This window comes from Charadrius vociferus, unplaced genomic scaffold, assembly GCF_000708025.1.
Source record: "Charadrius vociferus isolate BGI_N301 unplaced genomic scaffold, ASM70802v2 scaffold104, whole genome shotgun sequence".
Taxonomy (NCBI): domain Eukaryota; kingdom Metazoa; phylum Chordata; class Aves; order Charadriiformes; family Charadriidae; genus Charadrius; species Charadrius vociferus.
The window spans coordinates 6,313,468-6,335,083 of record NW_009648255.1 but is presented as its reverse complement, the minus strand read 5'-3'; the positions used below and the strand labels follow the sequence as shown (position 1 = coordinate 6,335,083).

The window sequence follows — 21,616 nt, the reverse complement described above, 5'->3', positions numbered from 1 at the left end:
GAATGCTTACGTCTACATTGGGGGGACTTTGAAAGCCGTTTTGTTTAGGGACAGTGATGGTGGCACCATGAACATCTGCAGGTGAGGACACTGCTGCATCACACACGTAGAAAGCGGCTCAAAACTTAGCATGGTGTTAATCTAATCTGTGCTGAGCTGAGAACTGTCAGTCTGAGGAAGAGGTGTGAAGACCCAGTGCTCGGTAGGGTGTCTGGTCCCTGTTCAACACACGCTTCCCGTTTGCTGTGGTCCTGATTTCCATCAGGTAACACTTGACTGAGAAGTCTTCCTCCTGGTGTCTTGCTTCTCAAGGGTGGTAACCTGAATGCAGGCAAGTTGGGCATTGGGAGGGCACAAAAATGATCTGTCATGTTTGGTTTGTTGTCTGTCTCCTACACTGTCTAATCTTCCAGTTTTGTATGATTGACTGAAAGGCAGATGGACTTCAGGGGTAGGTGGGTCTTCTCTACCGTACCCTAAACACCGGTTCTGTCTTGTAAGTCTGATACTCAGTGTTACGGGGGTCTGTCTCTCTTCAGGCACAGCTCTGCAGTACTTGCAACGTGACAGAAATCTGCCTCTACCCATTTGCCCGTGCTGCAGTTTGCATGTTAAAAATGTGTATTTCTATTTAGCATGGGCTTATCTCTGTGATAGAAAAATAAACTCTTTTGGAGGAGCTATTTTGTCCTAAGGTGTCTGCATGCTCTTTTGTGAGGTGAGGGAAGGAACATCTTTCAGCCCTCATGAGGACCCAGGTTGTACAAGCGCACCCTGGAGAACGGGAGAAGAATGACCTGATGTAGAGATATGTCCAGAGGTTTAAGTTCACAGTCTCCTGGTGCCTTTGCTGTAAATGTCCACTGCTTCTCGCAGCACCGCTCCTGTCTGAGCAAATGCTGCCCTGGCATTTCATTACCCTCTTGGAGTCTCCCAGCTGCCCTCACCTGCCCAGGAGTCCCCAGTGGAGGTTCACCTCTTGCAGAAGCCATCGCCATGAGGAGCACCAGCTCACACCATTCCTGCCTCATCTCAGCTCCTCACCCACATCATTTCTGAAACAACAACAAACATGGGCCGGGCACATCTTGTTGCTCCCTCAAGGAAATCTGATGCCTGTGGAAATAGCAGAAATTAAATCCCAGGGTGGTATTCCTGCGGTCGGCGTGTCCTGCTGAGCTGTAGCAGTGGGAGGGATGAAAATGCCAGGCGGTCTGACAAGGCAGTTTTCTGCTCTGAAGGCAAAGGGGCAGGTTACATTTATGATCATATTCATACAGAAAACGCATATGTCCATGGGCTGTGTTATTTTTATGGGCATTTTAATGCTGGTTTTAAAGGCTAACAGCGCAGTTTGGATTCTGGTTGCTTTTAAGTGCGTGCCGGTTTGGTTACAGCTGACACGGTGGTTTAACACCTGAGGACCAGGGAGAACGTGTCGAAAAATAGTGTGTTGCCTTCTGCCAGGTAGTAGGCAATGCACAGCAGTAAAACCCTCTGTCCAGTGCTAGGGAGGGGTTTGGTCCTTTGCTCTCATGGGCTGCTCGTTTCCTCTCTGATGCCACCCAGAAATTAGGTGATAACAACTTCACCTTATCTTTTGCCCTTCGTATTTCAGCAAACCTTCCCTTAATCTTTGATAAATGCTGGCAGCTCACCATCTGCCGTTAGGAAACCGCGTTCCCCCGGCAGAGCTGTCTGAGGTCAGGGCTGAATCCTGCAGAAGCCTGAGTCATCTTGTAAAGAAGATCAGCTTTTAATTACAATTTCCAGTGCACTTTTTAAGCAGCCTTGTGGAAATGCTGTGTAGGAGCATTTGAATTACAAATGTAAAGAAATTGTGCTCTTTTTTTTTATTATTATTATTATTTGTAAGGCTGCTGGGAAAATGACAACTCTTTGCTGCAGGGGAAAAAAAATTAAGAATTTATAGAGTGCTATTGTTTGAAGGTGCAAATCAAGGCCTTATTGCAGAGTATGGCTGTGTGAGGAACAACTCCTTTTCATTCTCAAATGTGTTTCTCCATCTAGGCAAGGCTTTGGAGGCTTTTTGCAATATGGCATCAAGCATTGCATCATCTTTTATGGGGAGGCTGCGGTATTATTTTACCCCTTTTTATTGGGGGACAAAACTGAGCGGCAGAGAGCCGCGGCGTCTCTCCCAAGGTCGAGCGCAGTTGGTCGGTATCCCGGAATAGCGCCCAGCTGCTCGGCTTGGTTTTTAAAGGAGATACTTCCCGGGAAATCTGCCCACGCCGCCGGCTGCGCGCTCCCTCCTTCCCTGGAGTTGTAAGACTCCGCGGTGCGCTTAAAAATCAACATTAACTCGATAAAGGCTCTAATATAAAGGGAATTCATACATCCTGTTAAGTGTACCAAAACCTGCCCCCAGCTGTGGCTGTTTGAAGGAGCGGGCAAATTGGCAGGGATTATTTTCTTTTTTTTTTCTTTTTTTTTTTTTTTTCCCCCTGGAAAAATGCAGGGAGGTCTTTCTCCCCTCCTTTTACACACCGCCTTTGCCTCCGCCCTTACAGACGCCCAGACCCTGAATACCGAGCAGCAAAACAAACTGCAGTCCTGTCCTGCGGCCGGCTCTCGCTGCTGGGAAAGATCTTGAATTTTTAATATAGATCCGCCTGTTACGTATCGGTGGCTTTTAGCGGTTTAGCCTGCATTGATCCCACTGGGAAAGGGTTAAAAGCCTATGATGGACATGGAAGGGTGGCATGTTGTCCTGGGCATAGGGGATGGGGCAGGGGTGGCATGTTGTCCTGGCCATAGGTGATGGGGCGAGTGGGTGGCCTCAGCTGCCTTTAGGCAGGAGCAGGCAGCAGCCGGAGCAGAGGGATGGTTATAAAGCAGTTATCTTATCGTTTGCTTTCTCTTAGTACAGCTGAAGTCGCAGGTTCGTCATGTGGTGCGGTGCAGCGCGGGGCCTTGGGTCCTTCCTGAGGCGCCTGCAGCGTGGCGGAGTCCCTGCGAGGTCGGGATTAGCGGTGGATGAGGTTTCACGCCGAGCCTTTCAGATTTCCACTAAGATCTTTATCCGGCAGAATAAAAGGCCGTCACCCCCTGCCCATATGTGTTCTCCCGGCAAAGCGGCAGGCAGCCGCTGAGCTGCCCACCTTCCGGCAGGCGCCCTGCCCGCGGGCGGCTTTTCGGGCTGCTTCGAGACCTTTTGGTGGGTTTTTTTTGGTCTGATTTGTTCCGCTTTGCAAATAACGGGGGAGTGAAATCCATCGCCTTCAGACGGGCCCTTTAAACTGTACAGCATCGATCTGTGGTCTATACGTGTTATTTCTCTGTAAATAGGATCCTTAATGGCTAGATAGCCCTCCTGTGTTGGTAACCACGGCCGGGCGGTGGCTGCAGGCCCTGAATGACCAAATAATGAGGTGCTGGGCTGGTCCCTTGTGTCCCCTAGGGCTGAAGGTAGCAGGGACGCTCATGCCTTTCTGGCCTCCTCCCACTCGTTCCTGAGCCGTATTGTTCCCCTGCAATCCCTGGTGCTGGTTTAACCTTCCCCTGCTAATCCCAAATCCTCCTCCTTTCCTCCTGCTTTCAGCTCTCCGGCTAAAGCTCCCCCCGGGCTGTGCTGCCAGGCTGGATGGGGATCGTCTGCGGGGCTGGGGGGGGGATCTTGTGCTTTTGGGGGTCTTTTAGGGCTCCCTCCTTTCCTACAGGAGCCCTCGCACCCCAATTTCTTGATTTTTGCAGAGGAACGAGGACCACTGAGCACTGGCTGGTGTCCTGGGAGGACAGAGTCCTGGTCCTCCTCAGGGCACCCCTCTGCCAAGCGAGGGCAGCACGGCGTTGCCCTCGGGTGCGGTGAGGTCCGTTTTGGAGGTCTGTCAGGAAAGGTAGTGATCTGGCTGCCTGATTTCTTAATTAAAAGAAAAAAAAAAAAAAAAAAAAAAAAGCAGCTTTGCCCAGCCCTGCGTAAGGGTAGGAAGACCCCGCTTGAGAGGGGAGGTTTGGAAAGTGAGGAGCTGTCAGAGCAATGCGGTTTAATCTGCTGATCAACTCCGTTGATCCTAACCTGCGAGGCGGGCTTAGCGGGTGAGCCGCAGTGGGGCTGTTCGGCAGCAGAGTCAAAAATCCCATCTTTATCCCAGCCGAAGCAGCGAAGGCACGTGTGACATCCGTAAAGCAAATAGGAGGATAAAGGGGTCTACGTGTCATTTCTCGGGCTCCCGTTTCCAATAAGCAGTTCTAAAATTTTGCTAGCTGGTACCTGTCTGGCTTAAAGCAGCGGACAACATGAAAGTCTTGACATAGCCCTGTACGGCCCAATTAATATGTATATCACGTAGTATTGCTCTAGGCATGGCAGGGTCTTTTAAATCAGTAGAACACAGGCACTGCAAAATGTTTATTGACTACTGACAGTAAGTGAGTTGGAGTAGGGTAGGATGGACAGTAAGTTGTCAAGGCTGCTCAGGGCAGACAAAAACCCGGGGGCACCTCTGCAAAAAAAAAAAAAGAGTGCGTGATGCCCATCTGCCTTCAAGTATGTGGGGTCTAAAATTGATATTTGAGCTGACACAGATAGAAATGTGCAACACAAGGTGTGCGGCATCTTGAGTTAGAAAGTCATAGGGCTTAGGGGAGCACCTCAGCTCTCTGTAGCACTAGATGGGGGGTTACCTATGTCATTGTCACGCTTATTTTCCTAATGCTGAGACCTAAGTCACCTGGGAGATAGACCTGAAAGGTTCTGGCAGCTGTGGCATTTTATCCTGAGCCCCATGACACCCAAGTACCTTTATCAGCTTGCTCTTGTGACTTCTACCATTCTGAGACAGGGGTTTGGAGTGTTGCTTTACGATTGATGAACGTGTGAAGCACGAATGTACGAATCGGCTCAGGCGGCAGTCAGCCTTGCCACATGGTCAGGAGTCAAGGTGGTTGGACCTGGACTGATCCACGTGTTAGCAGGACTGGAGATACTCAAATAGTGAGGCAGTGGAAGGGTTGTAAGGATGGCTTGCTTAGAAATTGGTTCAAGGTAACTGGACAAATGTCCTGGCTCCTGCTGTGCAGGTTCAGCCATTACCAGCAGTGGGGCTGGACCTCAGAAGTTCAGCCCAAATTTCTCCTGGATTTGGGGTGTTAGGGCTGGTGCACTGAAGAACTCAATGGGTTTGTGTTCAGGCTCCTCTCTGCAAGCTGAGAGATGTGGGGCAGGTCGGGGTGAAGGAGGCAAGAGCCCCGTTTACCTGCTGTGATAACCACTGCTGAAGTGTCTGGTCATCAAATCTGGAGAGATCCAAGGTGGGACCCCAGCGGCTCATCCTGGGTCTTTCTGTCTGCAGAGAAACAGAGGGCCATGGGGGAATGTGGGACAGCACAGGCAGCTGCGCTGTGCTGTGAGCTGAGCTAAGAGAAATACCAGAGAAACAGCAGGAACGGGAAAAATTTGGGCTGGGAAAGCAGGCTGCAATGCTCAGTCAACTTGGGTAATTCACGTGGACATGGACACGGTCGTTTAATGCCATTGGTGATTTAATTAAATGCAATGGAAGCCCTTCATGGAAAACAATCGACAGCCATAAAGTTAAATTTCCTGGATTAAATGGTTGGGAAATCACCGAGAATAGATTTGGGCTTTCCTTCATACTCAGTTTTCCTTACACAGGGATAAAAATATAAACTAAAAATATCTCAGTCAGCTTTAGATATCGGATACCTCCGTGTTACCTGGCTCGCCCGTGGCTGTCTCCTGCCACCCGCGCCGTCCATCCCTGCTGCTGGAGAGGATGCTGAGCACGGAGGTTGGCGGGAGGTGGTTCTACCCGCTGTTTGTTGGTTGAACAACCACCTTGCACTTTACATGCCACCTCCAAAATTGGATCTTGCTACTATGAAACTAGAGCCGAAGTCAAGCAGATGGCACTGAAGAGGTGTTTCAAGAAACCACATTTCCATCAGCATGTGTAGTGTTGTTTCCGCAAGGGCCATTTTTTTAACTCAGCTGTGATTTGCAAGACAGTCGCCGTTTTGGGGCATGGATTAAGGAGCGGGGGAAATATCACGTGTTGAAATACAGATGTTTAATGCGTGACACGGATAAACGGGGTACCAAAAGCCGGAGGAGACTGAGGGGTACTTGCGTCTGCCCGGTGAATTGCCATGGGCAGCAGCAGCGCACGTTTGCAGGTGTTAAGCCCTCTGTGCCCTGCAGCAGGGAGCACGTTAGGAGCAATCTGTTTTTTTTCTACAAATACAGAGGAAACAGCAGCAGCCCTGCCAAAGCACGTTGCGTGGTGGAGACCTCGCTGGTGCCCCCAGCTGCTGCGAAGCTCTGGACGCAGCAGCTCGCTCCCATCCTGAAGCAGATGGTCTGAGGTCCTGAGCAGCCCCGGTAATGAGATGGAAGGGCTTAGAGAGCTCCCCAGTGCCCTGGGATGTCCATTCCTGTATCCTGCACAGAGCCAGCTTCACTTGTGATGGGGACTGGTGCCCCAAAGCTGGTGGGCTCATCCTGGAGTTTGAGGTGGAACATCAAAACTGGTGTTTGCAGATGAGAAAGCCTCCCCACTGCAATCCAGACCTGGCCAGGTTTGTGGTGGTCCACTGCTACGTGTCAAGCAGTGAGGATCGGGAGGAAGGTCTCTGTTGGTGGGACAGCCCGGCCCATCGGAGGAGACTGTGTCTTTCTTGGGCCACCCTTGAGAGTGAAGTGTCTCCCTTTAGAGGACAGGGTGGTCCAGGTACATGTGGGCAGCGCCGTTCCCTCCACAGCTCAGTGCTTCCTACTGGAACGAGCAACCTGCTGCTGGTATCGGGGACGTGGCCGGTGTGAAAGGGTGCCTTGTGGGTCTCCGAAATGGAGATTTAATTTTAGTTATGAATACTGCAGTGTTGAATAGGCAGTGATGTGAAACAGAAGCACAGTGGGGGTGTTAAAGGGTGGTAATAACATGGCTGTCATGAACTAATGTTACTGGGAACAGACTGTGCTGCCTTCTTTTAGCTGGAAAAAAAACTGTGCACTTGCAGCGAAGGAGAGGAGCCGGGGGCAAAGGGAGGCCAGGCTGTGCGGGGAGGGGGGGAAGGAGCACCCCCAGGGACTGGCCGATGCCCTCCCTGCCCCAGGGGGCTGCAGGCGATGGGTTCTCCCCCTCGGTAGGGTGCCCTGGGGATTGTCCCCATGCTGGGAGATGCCATGTTGGCCCTGCCTACGCTAGGGGTGCCGGGGTAAAGAGCAAAGCTGCTGGAGGGCCTGGGGAAATGGCAAGGGGTCCAGGGGTAATCGGTGGCATCCCTTCTCCTCCTTCATCCCACTGGTGATGCGTTGAATCCCGGTGACTTCAGAGTGGGAGCAGCTCTGGGGATATTTTCCTAAGGCACCGCTTGTCCTTCTGGGTTTTTTTATACTTTGTTCTTTGTCAGGAACATCTCTCCTTAGTCCTTTAGAATCATAGAATCGTTTAGGTTGGAAGGGACCTTTAAGATCGAGTCCAGCTGGTGCCTCAGGTTTCCGTAGGCTTTTCCTTAAACCCACTTCTGGTGTATTTGCTGTTCATTGTTGATGCCTGTCTCTGCCCGCTCCATGCTGTTGGGCTCCATCCCCTCACTTTCCAGCCTAGACCCTGCTCTTGTTGAGGCTTTGACCTCCCTTTAGGAGAGTGGTGTTGGTTCCTGTGTCCTGGGAAAGCCCTGCCAGATGCAGCAACGTCTTGAAATCTGGTCTGCCACAAGGTTTCCCGTGACCATGAAGCGCAGCTCTTCAAAACCTGCAGCTTCAAATGCTTGTGGACACAATCTGTGCACAGTCCTTTGTGTGAGCGTGGAGCAGGTCTGTCATCCCCCTCCGTTGCCAGTTTGCTAATGTTAGATGGTGGCAACACCGCAGAGAGTGGGGAAGTGCTTTCTAACCACTGGATTTCCCTGGGTGGGAATTATAAGGGGCGCAAGCCACATCTGGAGGAACTGCCCATAGAAACTTCTGGAAGGATTTGGGATCTCTGGTGCTGATTTAGGACCTCTTACGCTGGCGGTTTTGTCCGTGGGAGAGGGAAACTTCTCAATTCTTCCTGAGCTGGAGGAGGGCTGATGTCTCCCGTCTCCTTTGAACTACAAGAGGGACAGGGGACGGCGTAAGTGCAAGCATTGGCGTAAGGGATGTGTTTCCCTTATATATAAGGGAATATGAGATTGCAGTCTTCCTCACCTATATGCTATAGTGCGTGTTATTTCTAAAGATGAATAGTATGCTAATTTAACAATTTAGCTTGTTAATCTAATAATCCTGCCTTCTTTACTTAACGTCAGAGCTATTGTGGAGCGTCAGTAATGGAATTGCAGCTCTCCCAGCTGCACGGCCCCGATCAGAGCTTGGGTTGATACAGAGGATTAGAAATATTTCAGTCCAAAGGTCAGCTTTGTTCGGTCAACACAGAGCATTAGCTTGGCCCTGTGCAATTAGAGACGTCTGTGCTGGGAGAGGATTTATGCCTTTCCGAGGGGAAGCTCTGGTTGTTCAATCTGAACTGAAGTGTTAATAAAAATGCCCGGCTGAGGAGGACCAAAAAAAAAAAAAAATCCACTCTATTTATTTTTGTTTCTCTTTTTGAGTTTTTTGGACGTTTTGCAGAGTTTTACTTCTTAAAATGTTGGAAAAGATGACAGATGTGAGGGAGGATTGGCTACAAGTAAAACTTGGGCTTGTCCTGCTCAGTGAAGGTCTTCTGCTCTCTGAAATCACCCCAAGGGAAATTTTGGAAAGAGCTGTGCTTGAGTGAGCAACCAGCTTTCTGCGGGAAAGCTCAGGAGGACAGAGGAGCAACTCTGGAAACATCACCTGACCGGCAAATGAGATGTCAAGTGATTGGATCCATTGCTTTATCTTTTCCATAGGTTTTTCCATTTTTGGTGTCAAAGCATTGGAGTTTCAGGGAGGATGCTGTCTGCAGAGAGCGTGTTGAAGCCCGGGGGGAGCAGAAGGGTGTTCAGGGTAGCCCCAGAAGCAGGTGGAGTTTGCCCCAAGTAGAAAGGATCTGCATCAAGTTGGTCGTGCCCTGTAGCGCCTTGGGGCAGTGGGGTCGCTCCGAAGCTCTCCCAAAGCGGTTTGTGAACCCAAGAAATGATGGAGGCGTGGAAATGCGTGCCCTTGGAGGGAAACGCACTGCCGTCGTGGTCATGCTATTGCTCTCAAAGAGGGCAGCACAAGGTCCTGCTGCAGAGGGCGGAGGTTTTGCTGCAGTGTTGGCTAAAAGGGCAGCGAAATGGGGCTGAGTCCCTGGCCAGGGTGAGGACCTGGTCCCCTCTCTGCATGGTGACAACCTGAGTCCTCACTGGCTTGAAATCCCCCGGCCAGTAGCTGGGGTTAAGTGCAGGCAGGAACAATAAGATTTTGGCCCGTGATCCCTGTGTTTTAATCGAACAGATGTTTTACTCTCTGTTAAAATAAACATTTTTCCCATCCTGTTATATGACTCGGTTTTTCTTATGCTGACCTGATATTTCGGGTATCTGATGTTTTAATTACCTTCTCAGAGACATGGATTTATTTCAGATACATTTGTAGAGATGCGTAAACCAAGTGCAAAGCTAGAGTACATCATTTATAAAAACAGCTTCTTTTTGAGATTGCTGAATTTTCACACTAGGGGAAGCCTGTTTTCCCATCAATAAGTATTTTAGCCCCTTAAACGAGTTGGAGGGTTTTGGTTTTTTTTGACACCCTCAAGATTGTTTGCCGTGGGAAACAAAGTACATAAACGTGCCTATGCTCTGTAAAAGCTGAGAACAAATCGCACCGGGTGCTATAAAATGGTCTAATTTACTGCAGGATGGCGGTTTGGATGCACAACCCCTGTTGGAAGGCAAAGTTCCTTCTCCCAGGAAAAATTGTATGCAATTTTCGGTGCGTTAGTGCTAAAGTGCCTTCATGCTAAAAATCTTGGACCGAGTCCTTGAATTGCCTTGAACTACAGGAAAACAAGGAACTGGCAGGAGCTGGACCAGGCACCTGTGGGAAGTTCTGGCTCATCCCAGGAGAGTGCTGCTGCAGAAGGTCTTGAATGCAGAAACAGAGTCCGGAGGAGCCCCCAACATAGAAAAGACGTGGACCTGTTGGAACGAGTCCAGAGGAGGCCACAAAGATGATCAGAGGGCTGGAGCACCTCTGCTCTAAGGACAGGCTGAGAGAGTTGGGGTTGTTTGGCTTGGAGAAGAGAAAAGCTTCAGGGAGACATTATAGTGGCCAGTACCTAAGGGGGCTACAGGAAGCTGGGAGGGACTTTTTACAAGGGCATGTAGTGGTAGGATGTGAGGGGTAATGGCTTTAAACTGAAAGAGGGGAGATTTGGATTAGATATCAGGAAGAATTTTTTCACTGTGAGGGTGGTGAGCCCCTGGGGCAGGTTGCCCCGAGAAGCTGTGGCTGCCCCATCCCTGGAGGTGTTCAAGGCCAGGTTGGACGGGGCTTGGAGCAACCTGGGCTGGTGGGAGGTGTCCCTGCCCAGGGCAGGGGGGTTGGAACTAGATGATCTTTAAGGTCCCTTCCAACCCAAACCATTCTATGATTCTATGAGATAAGACTCAGCAGTGAACACCTTCACGGTGTGCCTGCAGAAGTCGGGCTTGACAAAGAGTTTGTTGTAGCTAGCACTTATCAAAAATTATATGTTGGTGTAGAAAAGTGAACTGATGATGCCGTTCCTGGTGCAGGAAGAATATGTGTGTGCTGGAGTTGGTGGAGTCAAGCATGTACTAAGTGCACGGTTTAGAGGCAGGAATTGGCCAGTAGAAAGGGCAGTCGTTGTGTTGCTGCTGTCAGCTTGGTATTTTAACTGCAAAAAAAATGTAATGAAATAAAATCAGTTGGGAGGCTCCTGTCCTGCCGAAGTGGTAATGAGACTTAAAGTTTATGAGACTTTTTGTTATTTGTCTGAGTTTACTGAGATTTCTGTATGAAATGGAGTGTTCCTTGGGTTATACTTCCTCAGCGGTGAGGGGTGGCGTTGTGGTCTGGTCCCAGCAAGGCTGTTTGTGTCGAAATTTCTGCAGGGCCTTGCAAGAGCACCCTAATCCCACTTATTTAGTATTTACACATTACGTGACTAAGGGCATTGCAAAATGACTGCATCCCCATCGTTTTGCTTTAAAGCATCAGACCTGCAAGAGGGTTACTCCGTCAAATGCCGGCTATGGGGATTGTGTGTGCATGGGGCGTTGGAGGCTGGGTGCCCTGGTTGGGAGGTTTAAGAGGTGATGCTCTGCCCGGCTGAAAGAAATGGGATCTCTCCCTTTCTCAAAAGAGTGACAATTCTGGTTGTGTCCCCCTGGTTGCAGCGGGTGGTGGGTCACATATTTTGTTGAACAAATAGGAGCAGACAGCAGATGTAAAGTAAATGTGGTGGGATGCGTTTCTGGGTACAAAAATTGCAGGTTTTTGCGTAAAGGTGAAATCCATGCTTGTGCAAGCAAAATTTTTAAAAGCAACAATCAATCATCTTCTTTCTGTCCTTAAAACGTGGACTTGAATTTTGGGCCAGAATATGCCAGTTTTGTGTACAAAGGCTGATATTGAGGCCAGGGTTTATTTATTTAGTAAATATAATGCCTGAGTGCATCAATTGATGTTTGAAGGCATTTACCAATGTTCCCATCGTGTGCTGGTCCATTAGGCTTTATGGAGTGTGAGGACCACAACCTTTGAAGAAAAACTTGTGCTGCCTGCCTCATTTGCAGAAATTAGTCTTAGTACTTGACATTAGCAAGTTAGTGATAGTTGATATAACATTTTGAGAGTAATTAGGAGCATGAATTTATGCTCAGATGGATGTTTAATTAAAAACTGTGGCAGCTTTGAAGTTCACGCTTGAATAGTCTTCAGGCTGAAATGTGGGTTTATACCCAAGTGAACCTTGACAGCAAATCTGGAGAGGGGCAAAACGCTTTAGTAGCTCCGTTTTCCTCTGATTTGTTTTACGCCATCGCAGCCATCACGGTGTCTGTAAGGGTGCCAAATTTACAAAGATGAAAGCACATCTTGCAGTTCAGCCAGGATGTCACATAGCCAGACACAAAACTTGCTTTGGGGAAAGGAGCAGGGAGATGTTGGGGGATATTTGTGTATTTGAGACCTCCAGAAGCCGTACCCCAGGTGATGCTGGCAGTGGTTCTTCAAACCTTGTGGTGCTTACTGTGAACAGCCATCATGGGGTGGTGAAAGTGTCTCCTGGAAATCTCTTCTTCCTCTCCTTGAACTTTTGGGAGGTTCAGTCACCACCCTGTGTGAGTGGGGAGGAGGAGGAGGGTAAACCCATGCTTATGTCCAAAGCAAAGGCGATGGTACGCAGGAGATTGTGCCCCATGGCCAGATGGGGCTGGTGGTGGGATGTCGTGGCATCTTGGGCTACGGGAGGATGTCGGTCCTCTTGCATCTCTCGCTCTTATGTATGAGCAGCTGGAAGCAGCTCACCCACCACCGACAAGCGGAAAAATCCCAAACAATGCCAGGAGACAAAGAAGGCGAGAAGACAAAATGTTACAGATTGCTAAAGAGCAGATCAGCTCCTTTTCCGCAGGCAGACAGATGACCGAGGGCTGTTGGCATCGATTATTAAGCAGGCAGGAGGCGAGGAGGGCGCGGGGAGCAAGGGTGGCCGCAATGATTGCTGCTCCCCTCCGGCTTCCTTTGCTCCCATCACCAAAAATGTTGTTGGTGGTGTGGTCTGAAGGCTCAGAAGTGACTGCCTTACCCTGGAAGGGTCCCATCCTCTTGAAGGCTTTGCCTTTGGGCAGCTACACCCCTCTCCAGCATCCCCAAGGTGAGCTCCAAAGCACGGGGGCACCAAAAAAGAAGGAATTTGGAAAAAGCAGAGAATTTCAGTTGAACTTCAGTGAAGGCACCTTCAGTCTTACCTGTTTTGTCCCACATCTTTGCTCCTGGGGGAAGAGAGGTGACCTCAGGAGCAGGAGCTGGGCTTGGTCATGGTGTGGTTTTGTGGTAGAGGCCCCTGCTCTGACGATGGTTTAAAAGGAAATGCCAACAAGTTTGGATGGGTGGAGGGACACGCAGGAGGTAGAAGCATATTGCAACAGGGGCTTTCTGGTGCTTTTCTTGGTCTTGCTTCCCCAGTCCCCATTTGTATCTTCCTTACAGCAGCGCAACGGTCACACTCTACAGTTCAGTGCTTGCCACTCGTTAATTAACAATTTCAGCTTGCCTTGGCTTTGGCAGAAATGGCTCTGCTACCCGGTCCAAGCTGGATACTTTGGAGGTGCCGTAGGGGCATGGGTGCTCCTGGCCTTGCTTCCAACCTTTAGGCACGGGTGCTGCTTCTGCTCGGCCAATGCACAGGAGGTGGTTGGTGGCTACAGGGCTTGTTGCTGCCCTGACATCTTTCAGTGCATACGGGTTGGATGCTAATTTTACTCCTGTATTGCATCTATCACTTTCAGTTCTCCATGTCTTTCTCCAACCTGTCTGTGTCTGTATTGTAAAACCAAGAATGTCTGCAGTAGGGTGAAAAATCAACAGTTTTTTCTGAAACTATATATGATGGTTTCACGGCAAGTATCAATGCTGAGCACTACGTATGTTAAATTAAAAAGGACAGTTAACTGGTGAGGAAATGGCTGGTTTCCCTGGATGGAGATGGAAACCTGCTGGGATGAAGCTCACCAATCCATCGCTGCAAACAAACTGTACGAACAGCAAATTTCTGTTCTGAAGTTCCCAGGCTCAATACTTATTGGTTCTACGTCGCCTGATTTTTGCATGACTAAGTGGCCCTCGTGGCTTAACGTACATTTCAAAGCAGTTTATTTTGTTTTGGTAAATGTTCACACAATATTAAGTTCTTACCTTCATCTGTAAGTACATGGGAGGTGTACGAGGGGTGGCAGATCCCTGGGAAAAGGATGCTGTGGGCACACAGGGCTCGTCTTTTTTCCATGGCTGGTGTTGAAGGTTGGCAGTAGCACTCCGCAGCAGCAGGGCTGGGGCATGTCCTTAAAATACAGACCGAGGTAGTGATCCATCAGATGAAGGCAGGTAAAACTAAGAAATACATGGCTTAAAATGCCTCATCTCCCTGCTCCATTTCATGGAAGATGCAGCATGCCGTGGTTGTGTCCGAGCTGGTTCCCCTGCTAGTGCTCTCTTTGCTTTCATTAAAGAGTCGGTATGTGTGGGAGCTTTCTGGCCAAGCAAACAAGGATGAATTTAGGAAGGGGAGGATTTGTTTTGGCACATCACGTTGTCTAAATAGATGGTGTCTAGTGATGCACCTCTCCTTCCCGACGGCCCCATCCAGGGGATGCTTCAGCCGCAGCCTGGTGCTGCTGGGCTGGTTTTTATTCTGGTTTTTCTTTTTTTTTTTAAATGTTGCACATTTTAAAATAAAGCTCTTTTTCCGTTGTTAGAACATGCAGTTGCTGAGGACATATAAATTGTGTTAATAAATGAGCGAGGAGCCCTGGTGGGTGAATTGGCTTCCTGGTGAAGTCATAAATTTGGAGAGGATGATGCTGCGTTGCTCTGCAGCCGGCGCGTGGGTATGCTCCTGACGCCGTGCCTGGAAACCCGAGGGGCCGTGAGAGGTCCCGATGTCTCGTAATTTGGGATTCCTGATGGAGGTGAGACGGTGTGAAAGACCATCTCCCATCACCAGGGCTTGGAAGCCTGGGCGCAAACCCCAGCTCATCAGCAAGCATGCTGGTGCGGAGCAGCAGGGCCAGAGGAACCTGTAATTTAGGAAAAGCTCATATTTTTCCCTGTTTCTGCCATGCCGCAGCTTGTTCCCCTCTCAGCCTCTGCTCCTCGTTGTGTCCTTGGTGCGTTAATTATCACTGCTGCAGGGCAGGAGCTGCCATTCCGTTCCCTGTGTGTCCCCTGTGCTGTGTGGCACGTGATGGGGCCCGGGGCTGCTCCCGTAGGACGAAGGGACTGGGGAATAGGGATGCTTCCCTTTGCCTCCCGGCTCTCCTGCTGGGATCGGTGTCTGCTCGTTTTCCCGGAGAAGGAGCGTCTTTTCCTCTGACTCTGCCTGGTTTGTAAGCAGAGCACGTGCCCTCAAAGGAAGAGGGGGGGAATGATTTGATAGGAGCAATTTTGGTATGATTTTGGGTGATCTGTTCCTCGGGAGCGGAGGAAAGACTGGGAATGGGATCGCTTAATAGCGGTGCTGTTGGTTTTAAGACCCCATCAACTGTTTGGGCTCTTTTATGGTTTTTCCCATCGCTTCCAGGCGTTCTTCCATTAGGATTAATGTAGTCGAGCACTATGCAACAAGCCGTTCGTTACAGCGATTTGCTAATTTTTCAGTTGCGGGGAGCCAAGAGGGCCACGTGTGTCACGGGGATTCTGTTTCCGCGTTGGCTCTGGAGGATCTCCTCTAGATGCACACTCCCTGCGTGTGCCAGCACTGGAGATGGGGTCGCTTCCACAGCCAAGATGCAAATCCGATTTTAAAAACCTCTCTAGCCTGCTAACCAAGGCTTCTGCAACACAAATGAATCGGTGGAGAGAGCGTACAAGGGTGCCATGTAGATTTGACATCCCTTGGGTGTCCCCAGGTCTGTGAGATCTGGGGCTGGGACACGAGGGGACCGAAGTCGGTGCTGCGTGGGTACCCCAGCCAGCACATTTCCATCATCGCAGCTCCAGCAGACCGTTTCCAGACGAGTCATGCTCTATGCTCGGGAGAGGCCCCGAGCTGTTTTTTTGCATGGCTGAGCATTAAAGGATATTTCCAGCCCTTGTTTGCCAGGAAAATACAGCAGCAAAGGCTCTTTACTAATTAATTGTAATGGCAGGAGGAAGGGGAGGGAATTGCTTTCCCATCATGGCTGCTGTGAAGATGCTCTTGAAAAAGCAAAAAAAAAAATAAAAAAAAAAAAATTAAATAATAACGTGCGGATGCTGCCAGGGTGAGGAGATTGTTTAAGGATGTTGCTCACCGTGAGGAAAACATTGCCACCAAGCAAAACAAACAAACTTCTCCCTTTTCTTTTGCAGGGTCGTCATGTTAAAACAGGCCAGCTTGCTGCTATTAAGGTTATGGACGTCACCGGGGTAATGTATCCTCCTCCTCCTGTATCCTTAAATGACAGATAAGAGGGGAAAGGGGACAGGGTGTGATAACGTGTGGGGGTTGGTGAAGGTTTGTGTTCCTGGGAAGCAAATCCCCTTTGCCTTGATGTGAAATGTGCCATTAAGGGGTTTTGGTTTTAGTAAAAGTGCGAGAGAAAAATCAATCTGGAAGAGTTTTAGAGATTAAGTAATTTTATGCTGAAACGAAGCACCATCCAGTTCCAGCAGTGGCTCTTTTGAGTGCGTTAATAAAATCTGAAGAAAATTGTAGCAACAGGATTGAGTATTCTTAACGCATTTCAGTTTCTCCAAGTCCATGTTTTTCACCAAAAAACTTTTTTTTTTCCCCAAAACTTCATGCAGGTATGGTTATGAATAACTTTACTACTCAAGTTAAATTACTCCTGTGCCTCCTACTGATAAAGAGGAAAAAAAAGCACCACCCTGGTCTCAGAAACGTGGCTTTTTTGAAATTTGTATCAGACTAAGAGAATCAAGAGTTTACAAGTTATTAAATGAATAACAGGATTTAGGGGAAAGAATGGTTTCACCATTTCCCAGTGGCCACAGAGGAAAAAAAGAGCAGAATTGCTCTGATACCTAAAAACCTAAACAGATGCATTTAGGAGGTGGCATGAAAGTGCTTTTTCTTTAATAATTTTTTTTTTTTTAAGTGCAGTATTGTACCTCCCAAGTTCCTGCCTACATAAACAGTGCCAGGTTTGGGAGCAAGAATGTGTTTTGTTGTGGGGATTTTTTTTTTTTTTTTTTTACTGAAATAACACATTTCAAAATTTAGGACTCGATCCCAATCTACTCACCTCATTTTTTGAATTAATTTTTAATTAGCTTTTAGGAGTTGAGCACATACAGAACTGACTCACTGTGAAAGCAGTCAGCTGGCCTCAGCAGTATGTTTTGAAATACCTTAAATGGTGTGGTGTGCTATTAATATCTCCAGGACCTTCGTCCAGGTTCTTTTTATGTGCTAACAGGTGAAATGATGCACGGAAATAAGTCTGTAAATGTGAATGAGACTTGTTTCTGTTTACTTACAATATCTACAAGTGCGATTTATCCAGTTCTTGTGGGAAGCAGGCTCTCAGGGAATGGGCAGACCCACCAAACATAACCCCATGGCATGAATAGCAGTGAGATTTCCACAGGAGGAAGTCTGAGGTTACAACAAATTTAAGCTCAGAAATCAGAATATTACTTTGAGGCCATACGGGGGCTTAAATATAAGTCCACGCTTAGTTTGGTGGTTTTAAAATAATCATCTTCCAAGCAAAGATGTTGGAGGAAAGTACCCCAAATCTGATCCTGCCCAATAACAATTTTCAGCCGGATCTTTAGATAGATGTCCCTAATCTAAACCTTTACCTTCCAAAGGGTCTCATGTCTCTGAACATCCAAGATAGTAAATCAGATATCTGGCATGAGATGTGTTGTTTGGATATTTATTTTCCCCTTAAGCTGCTTTTAGCCATATTAAAACATGCCAGCTATTTTTCTTTGGATATATAATGTGTGAACTTTTGAAGTCGGTCCTCTAAGCAAACCCCTAACTGAACTTCTGCTCTCTTCTACTTCTTCTACCCCATTGAATACCCTGTGTGGTGGCTTCTCAGCCTTCAGTGACCCCAGTGTTGCGTGAGCGGAGAAGTAGCTATCTAGCAGGTGGTAGCGGGATCAGCTGAGGTGCAGAGGTGCGACCTTCCCATCCTCTGAAGGGATGCCACCAGCCCATAGTCACCAACAGAAAGCTGCTTAGAGAGCAGTACTGGGCTTGGGCGGGACAGGCGATGACCACAGTGAAGACAGAGCAAAGCTGTGACATGGTAGGGGACTGACTGCGCTTCATAGCTGTTGATGTTGAAGTCCAATCTAGAGCCATGTCCTGCAGCCTCTGCAGAAATGGTCCCAGGAATCACTTCTGGAGTCGTTTCTAAAGCTGGTCCCTGAATCGTGCCTACAGCCACCTTTGACACCTGGTCCAGGCTCAGTGCGAAGGCTGCTGGTGAAAACCCAAATGTGTCCACTCCAGTCCTTCACCACCTCCTGACACGCACCAATTTTAGTGCTGCCACTGCTTCGTTTTATCCAGATCTTCCATCCCACCTGTTTTTCCAGGATGTCCCTGAAGACAGTGTGTTTTTCAGAAGGCTACAGAGAACAGAACTAGTGTGGTGATCCCAACCACAGCCATCTGCAGCTTCATGGAGGAAGTTTTTGGAGTGTAAAGCCCCCATGTTTTAAGTTAGCTCCCAGCCAGCGTCTCGTCCTGACCACGTGCCTTGCACTAAACTCCGAAAAGGCTCCCGATGGTGATGCTTTAACTCATCTGCACTCTTGCTAATTACCTGTTAGGGAAGGTTGCAGCGTAGAGGCCCTCAAATTTACACCACTTGATCAGTTTGGGCGGCTGCTATCTCTGAATTAAGCATTTGGATTCATTTTCCTGGGGCTGGTCCTGCTGTATGCTGCATGACCTACTTCCAGCAACTGATGTGACAGAATTGATTGATGGAGGCAAAGCGTGGCAGCAAAACCTGATCTGTGGGTTTTGTCGGTTTCGGGGTTGGAGGAGTCACAGCAGCTCGCTATGATAATTCCTTTTTCTTCCCTCCCTCGCTGGATTTGCTGGTGGTGATTGCTGGCAGTTGTCCTGCTTGGAGCAGGAGGTTGGGCTGGAGACCCCTGAGCCTGGCTGCGCAGACATGTCCTCAGGTGCCATCCACAGCTCTGATGTTTTGGGCTTTTTTTTCCCCCCTATTTTAAATACTTCAACCTAAAGAGGGACTTGGGATAAAACCTTAGACCAAGTGTCCCTGTGGCTTATCTCCATTTTTTCCTAGAGAGCCAGGTGCTAGGTTGGGGATGACTGACAAGCCGACTGGTGGTGCTTGGGGAGTTGGTGGGATTTTGCGCTGACCAATCCTTCTTGCTACCAGCACCGTTGAGGATCCAGCTGCTTTTTTTTTGTTGCAAAGGGCTTCAATAAGAAAAAAAAAAAAAAAAAAAAAAAAAAAAAAAAAAAAAAAAAAGACCTCCAGGGCCTGATGTTATATTCCTGTGTTATATTCCATGTTCTCCTGGGCAAATGAAAACAAGCGAAGTTGTTTGCTTGAAGGAAAGAGGTGATGAAGGTATTCCAGAATAGACGCTGGGTTTTCCTTGTAACATTTGGGCCCATTCCTCACCCTCTTTGGTGCTTATGCTCTCCGTGTTCTTACCAAAGATCAAACTGGAGGCTGTTTATACAAGCTCCACCTAGCTACTTCTTTTATCTGTTCCTCCTGTCCTCATCTTAGCTGTTCTTCCCTGAATTCTCTCTGGAAGACTGTAGTCATTGAATTTCTTCCCATGGTAGTTTGGGAAGAAAGCTGTGTTTCTGTTCATGTTGTGTGACACCCGGTCAAGGAGTGTTGCTCTTCAAAAAGAGCTGCTCCTGCGGCTTTGCTCTTCACCGGGGGGTCTTGTCCTTTGCCCGTTTGTAAAACTGAAGTTAGGATGAAGCAGGTGAGGGACACAAGGGTAATAAAGAAGAATAAAGAAGTAACAGCCCTTTTATAATAAAGTTCATTGACATCAAGGCACTAACTGCTGCTCCACAGCCGGTGGAATTACAGCGGACTGGAATTCAGTCAGCTTAAAATAAAACCAGGGCATGTTTGATGGTTGGGAAAGCAAAGAGGTGTAGGACATCAAAACCAGGTATCAGTGCGGTTCTCCTGCCTCGGCTGCTTCGGCTATTGCCGCTTCGCAGATGGGACGGAGGAGGGCCGTGACAGCCCACGGGAATGGTGCTTGTCACCAGGGCCGAGTTAGGCTGGCAGAGACTTTTATGGACAGGCAGCGTCTGCCTGCTCCATGCCTGGTGCCACCCCACCACCAGTAACACCCGGTGTCCCCAAACATCTGGTGCTGGGTGGGCAGGAGAGGTGCATGGGACGGCTGGGATGCACGCTGCAGGAGCACTTCTTATATGTTAAGAAGCACTTCTTGTATATTAAATAATTAACTTTTATTAATTCGAAAACCATCCTGCAGGGCCTTTGATGGGTCTGGGAGCGTGCGCTGATGCGTTACTGGTGTAACGCAAGTATGATTGAGCTTCAGAGAGTGATGTAAATTATGATGTGAATTATAAAGGAATTAGTTTTAAAAGATGGAGGAATGTCTAAACTGCTGAAAACATGTAATTTGGCTGTGATGCCAAAGTCTGGCACTGGTGCACCTCTGGATGGAGGACACGTCTCCATCCGAAGGCTCAGTTTCTGGGCAGACCTTGCTTTGCTTGGCCGGTACTTATGCCTGCAGATATTCTGCTGCTCAGGAGCTTCCCAGGACTCTGCTCCCACCCGTGCCACGGGGTTTGAAGCAGCACACAGGGATGGTGGGTCATTAAGCCATGCAAGAGGACTGCTGCCCACCCTTAAACTCTGCCAGCACCTTCGGGATCCTGTTCTGGAGGAGATGCCATGATCTGAGCTATATGGAAACCATCTGGTTTCCACACTGCCTGAAGATCTTTCCAGTTCAGGGTGCAGAAATGCGATGGGGAATGTGGCAAAGTATGTGTTTTCTCCTTAGCTTTTTGCCCAAGGGCCCCACGTTTAACCCTGTTAGTCTCCACTCCAGACCTCAGGCTCCCAGGACTCTGCTGTAAAAAACGGTGCAAGGAAAATCGGTCAGAAATGGGGCACAAGTTCCCCCAGGTACAAAGAGAACTGGGAGCCTGTGAAGTGCAGTCTCTTAGTGCCTCCGGCTTTGTTTTTCTTTTCTTTTCGCCTCATCCCAGGATGAAGAGGAAGAGATCAAACAGGAAATCAACATGCTGAAGAAGTATTCTCACCACCGAAATATCGCTACGTATTATGGTGCTTTTATTAAAAAGAACCCACCAGGAATGGATGATCAGCTCTGGGTAAGTTGCCTTCTTTTCTTTAAAATAACTGGGGTTTGACACAAATGACTTACTCTGTGTTGTCCTCTCACCACCACCTGTATCGCACAAAAAAAGCCTTATTCTGCATCCGTCTGTTTCAAAGTCATGGCTTTGAAAAGGCTTTTTCTGCCCTGCAAAGCGCTTCTCCATTTTGCCGTAAGATCTTGTGCGGGCTGATGAGAAAAACATTTTTGTTCTGAATTGTTATTAACGACATCTTTGTTACAATATTCAATTGCAAATGATTCCGTCCTACGAAAATAAATGCATTAAAAAAAAAAAAAAAATTAAGAAATGACAGTTGGAGGGAGCCGGGAGCGTTGCTGGGAAGATGGAGGCTGCGGGGGGGGGCGGGGGGAGGGATGCTGGGTGCGCGTGATTCCTGCCAGCTCTCGGCGCTGCTTCTCGTGTTTAACATTTCACGGAGCCGGTGTGGGCAAATAAAAAAGGAGGGGGATGGCGACGGGAGGGCGGGAAGGTCTGTGGCAGTTCAGCCATTTCGGCGGAGATGCTCTGTGTTGCTGAAGGGCTGCAAGCTGCTTTGCCTCCCCATAAATCCTTGCCTGCCTCCTGCCGCTGCTTCCCTTGTCAGTGCCTTCTCGGTTATTAATTCG

The 21,616-nt window shown here is 48.6% G+C and overlaps 1 protein-coding gene across 1 annotated transcript in view; it reads left to right on the top strand.

Moving 5' to 3' along the window:
• The window catches only part of TNIK (TRAF2 and NCK interacting kinase), a 146,860-nt gene that overhangs the window by 50,764 nt on the left and 74,480 nt on the right, over window positions 1–21,616 (top strand). The window contains exons 3-4 of the mRNA XM_009884508.1: window positions 15,977–16,033; window positions 20,856–20,981. Of these exons, the coding sequence (XP_009882810.1) occupies window positions 15,977–16,033; window positions 20,856–20,981 (183 nt within the window). The remainder of the gene's footprint in view (window positions 1–15,976; window positions 16,034–20,855; window positions 20,982–21,616) is intronic.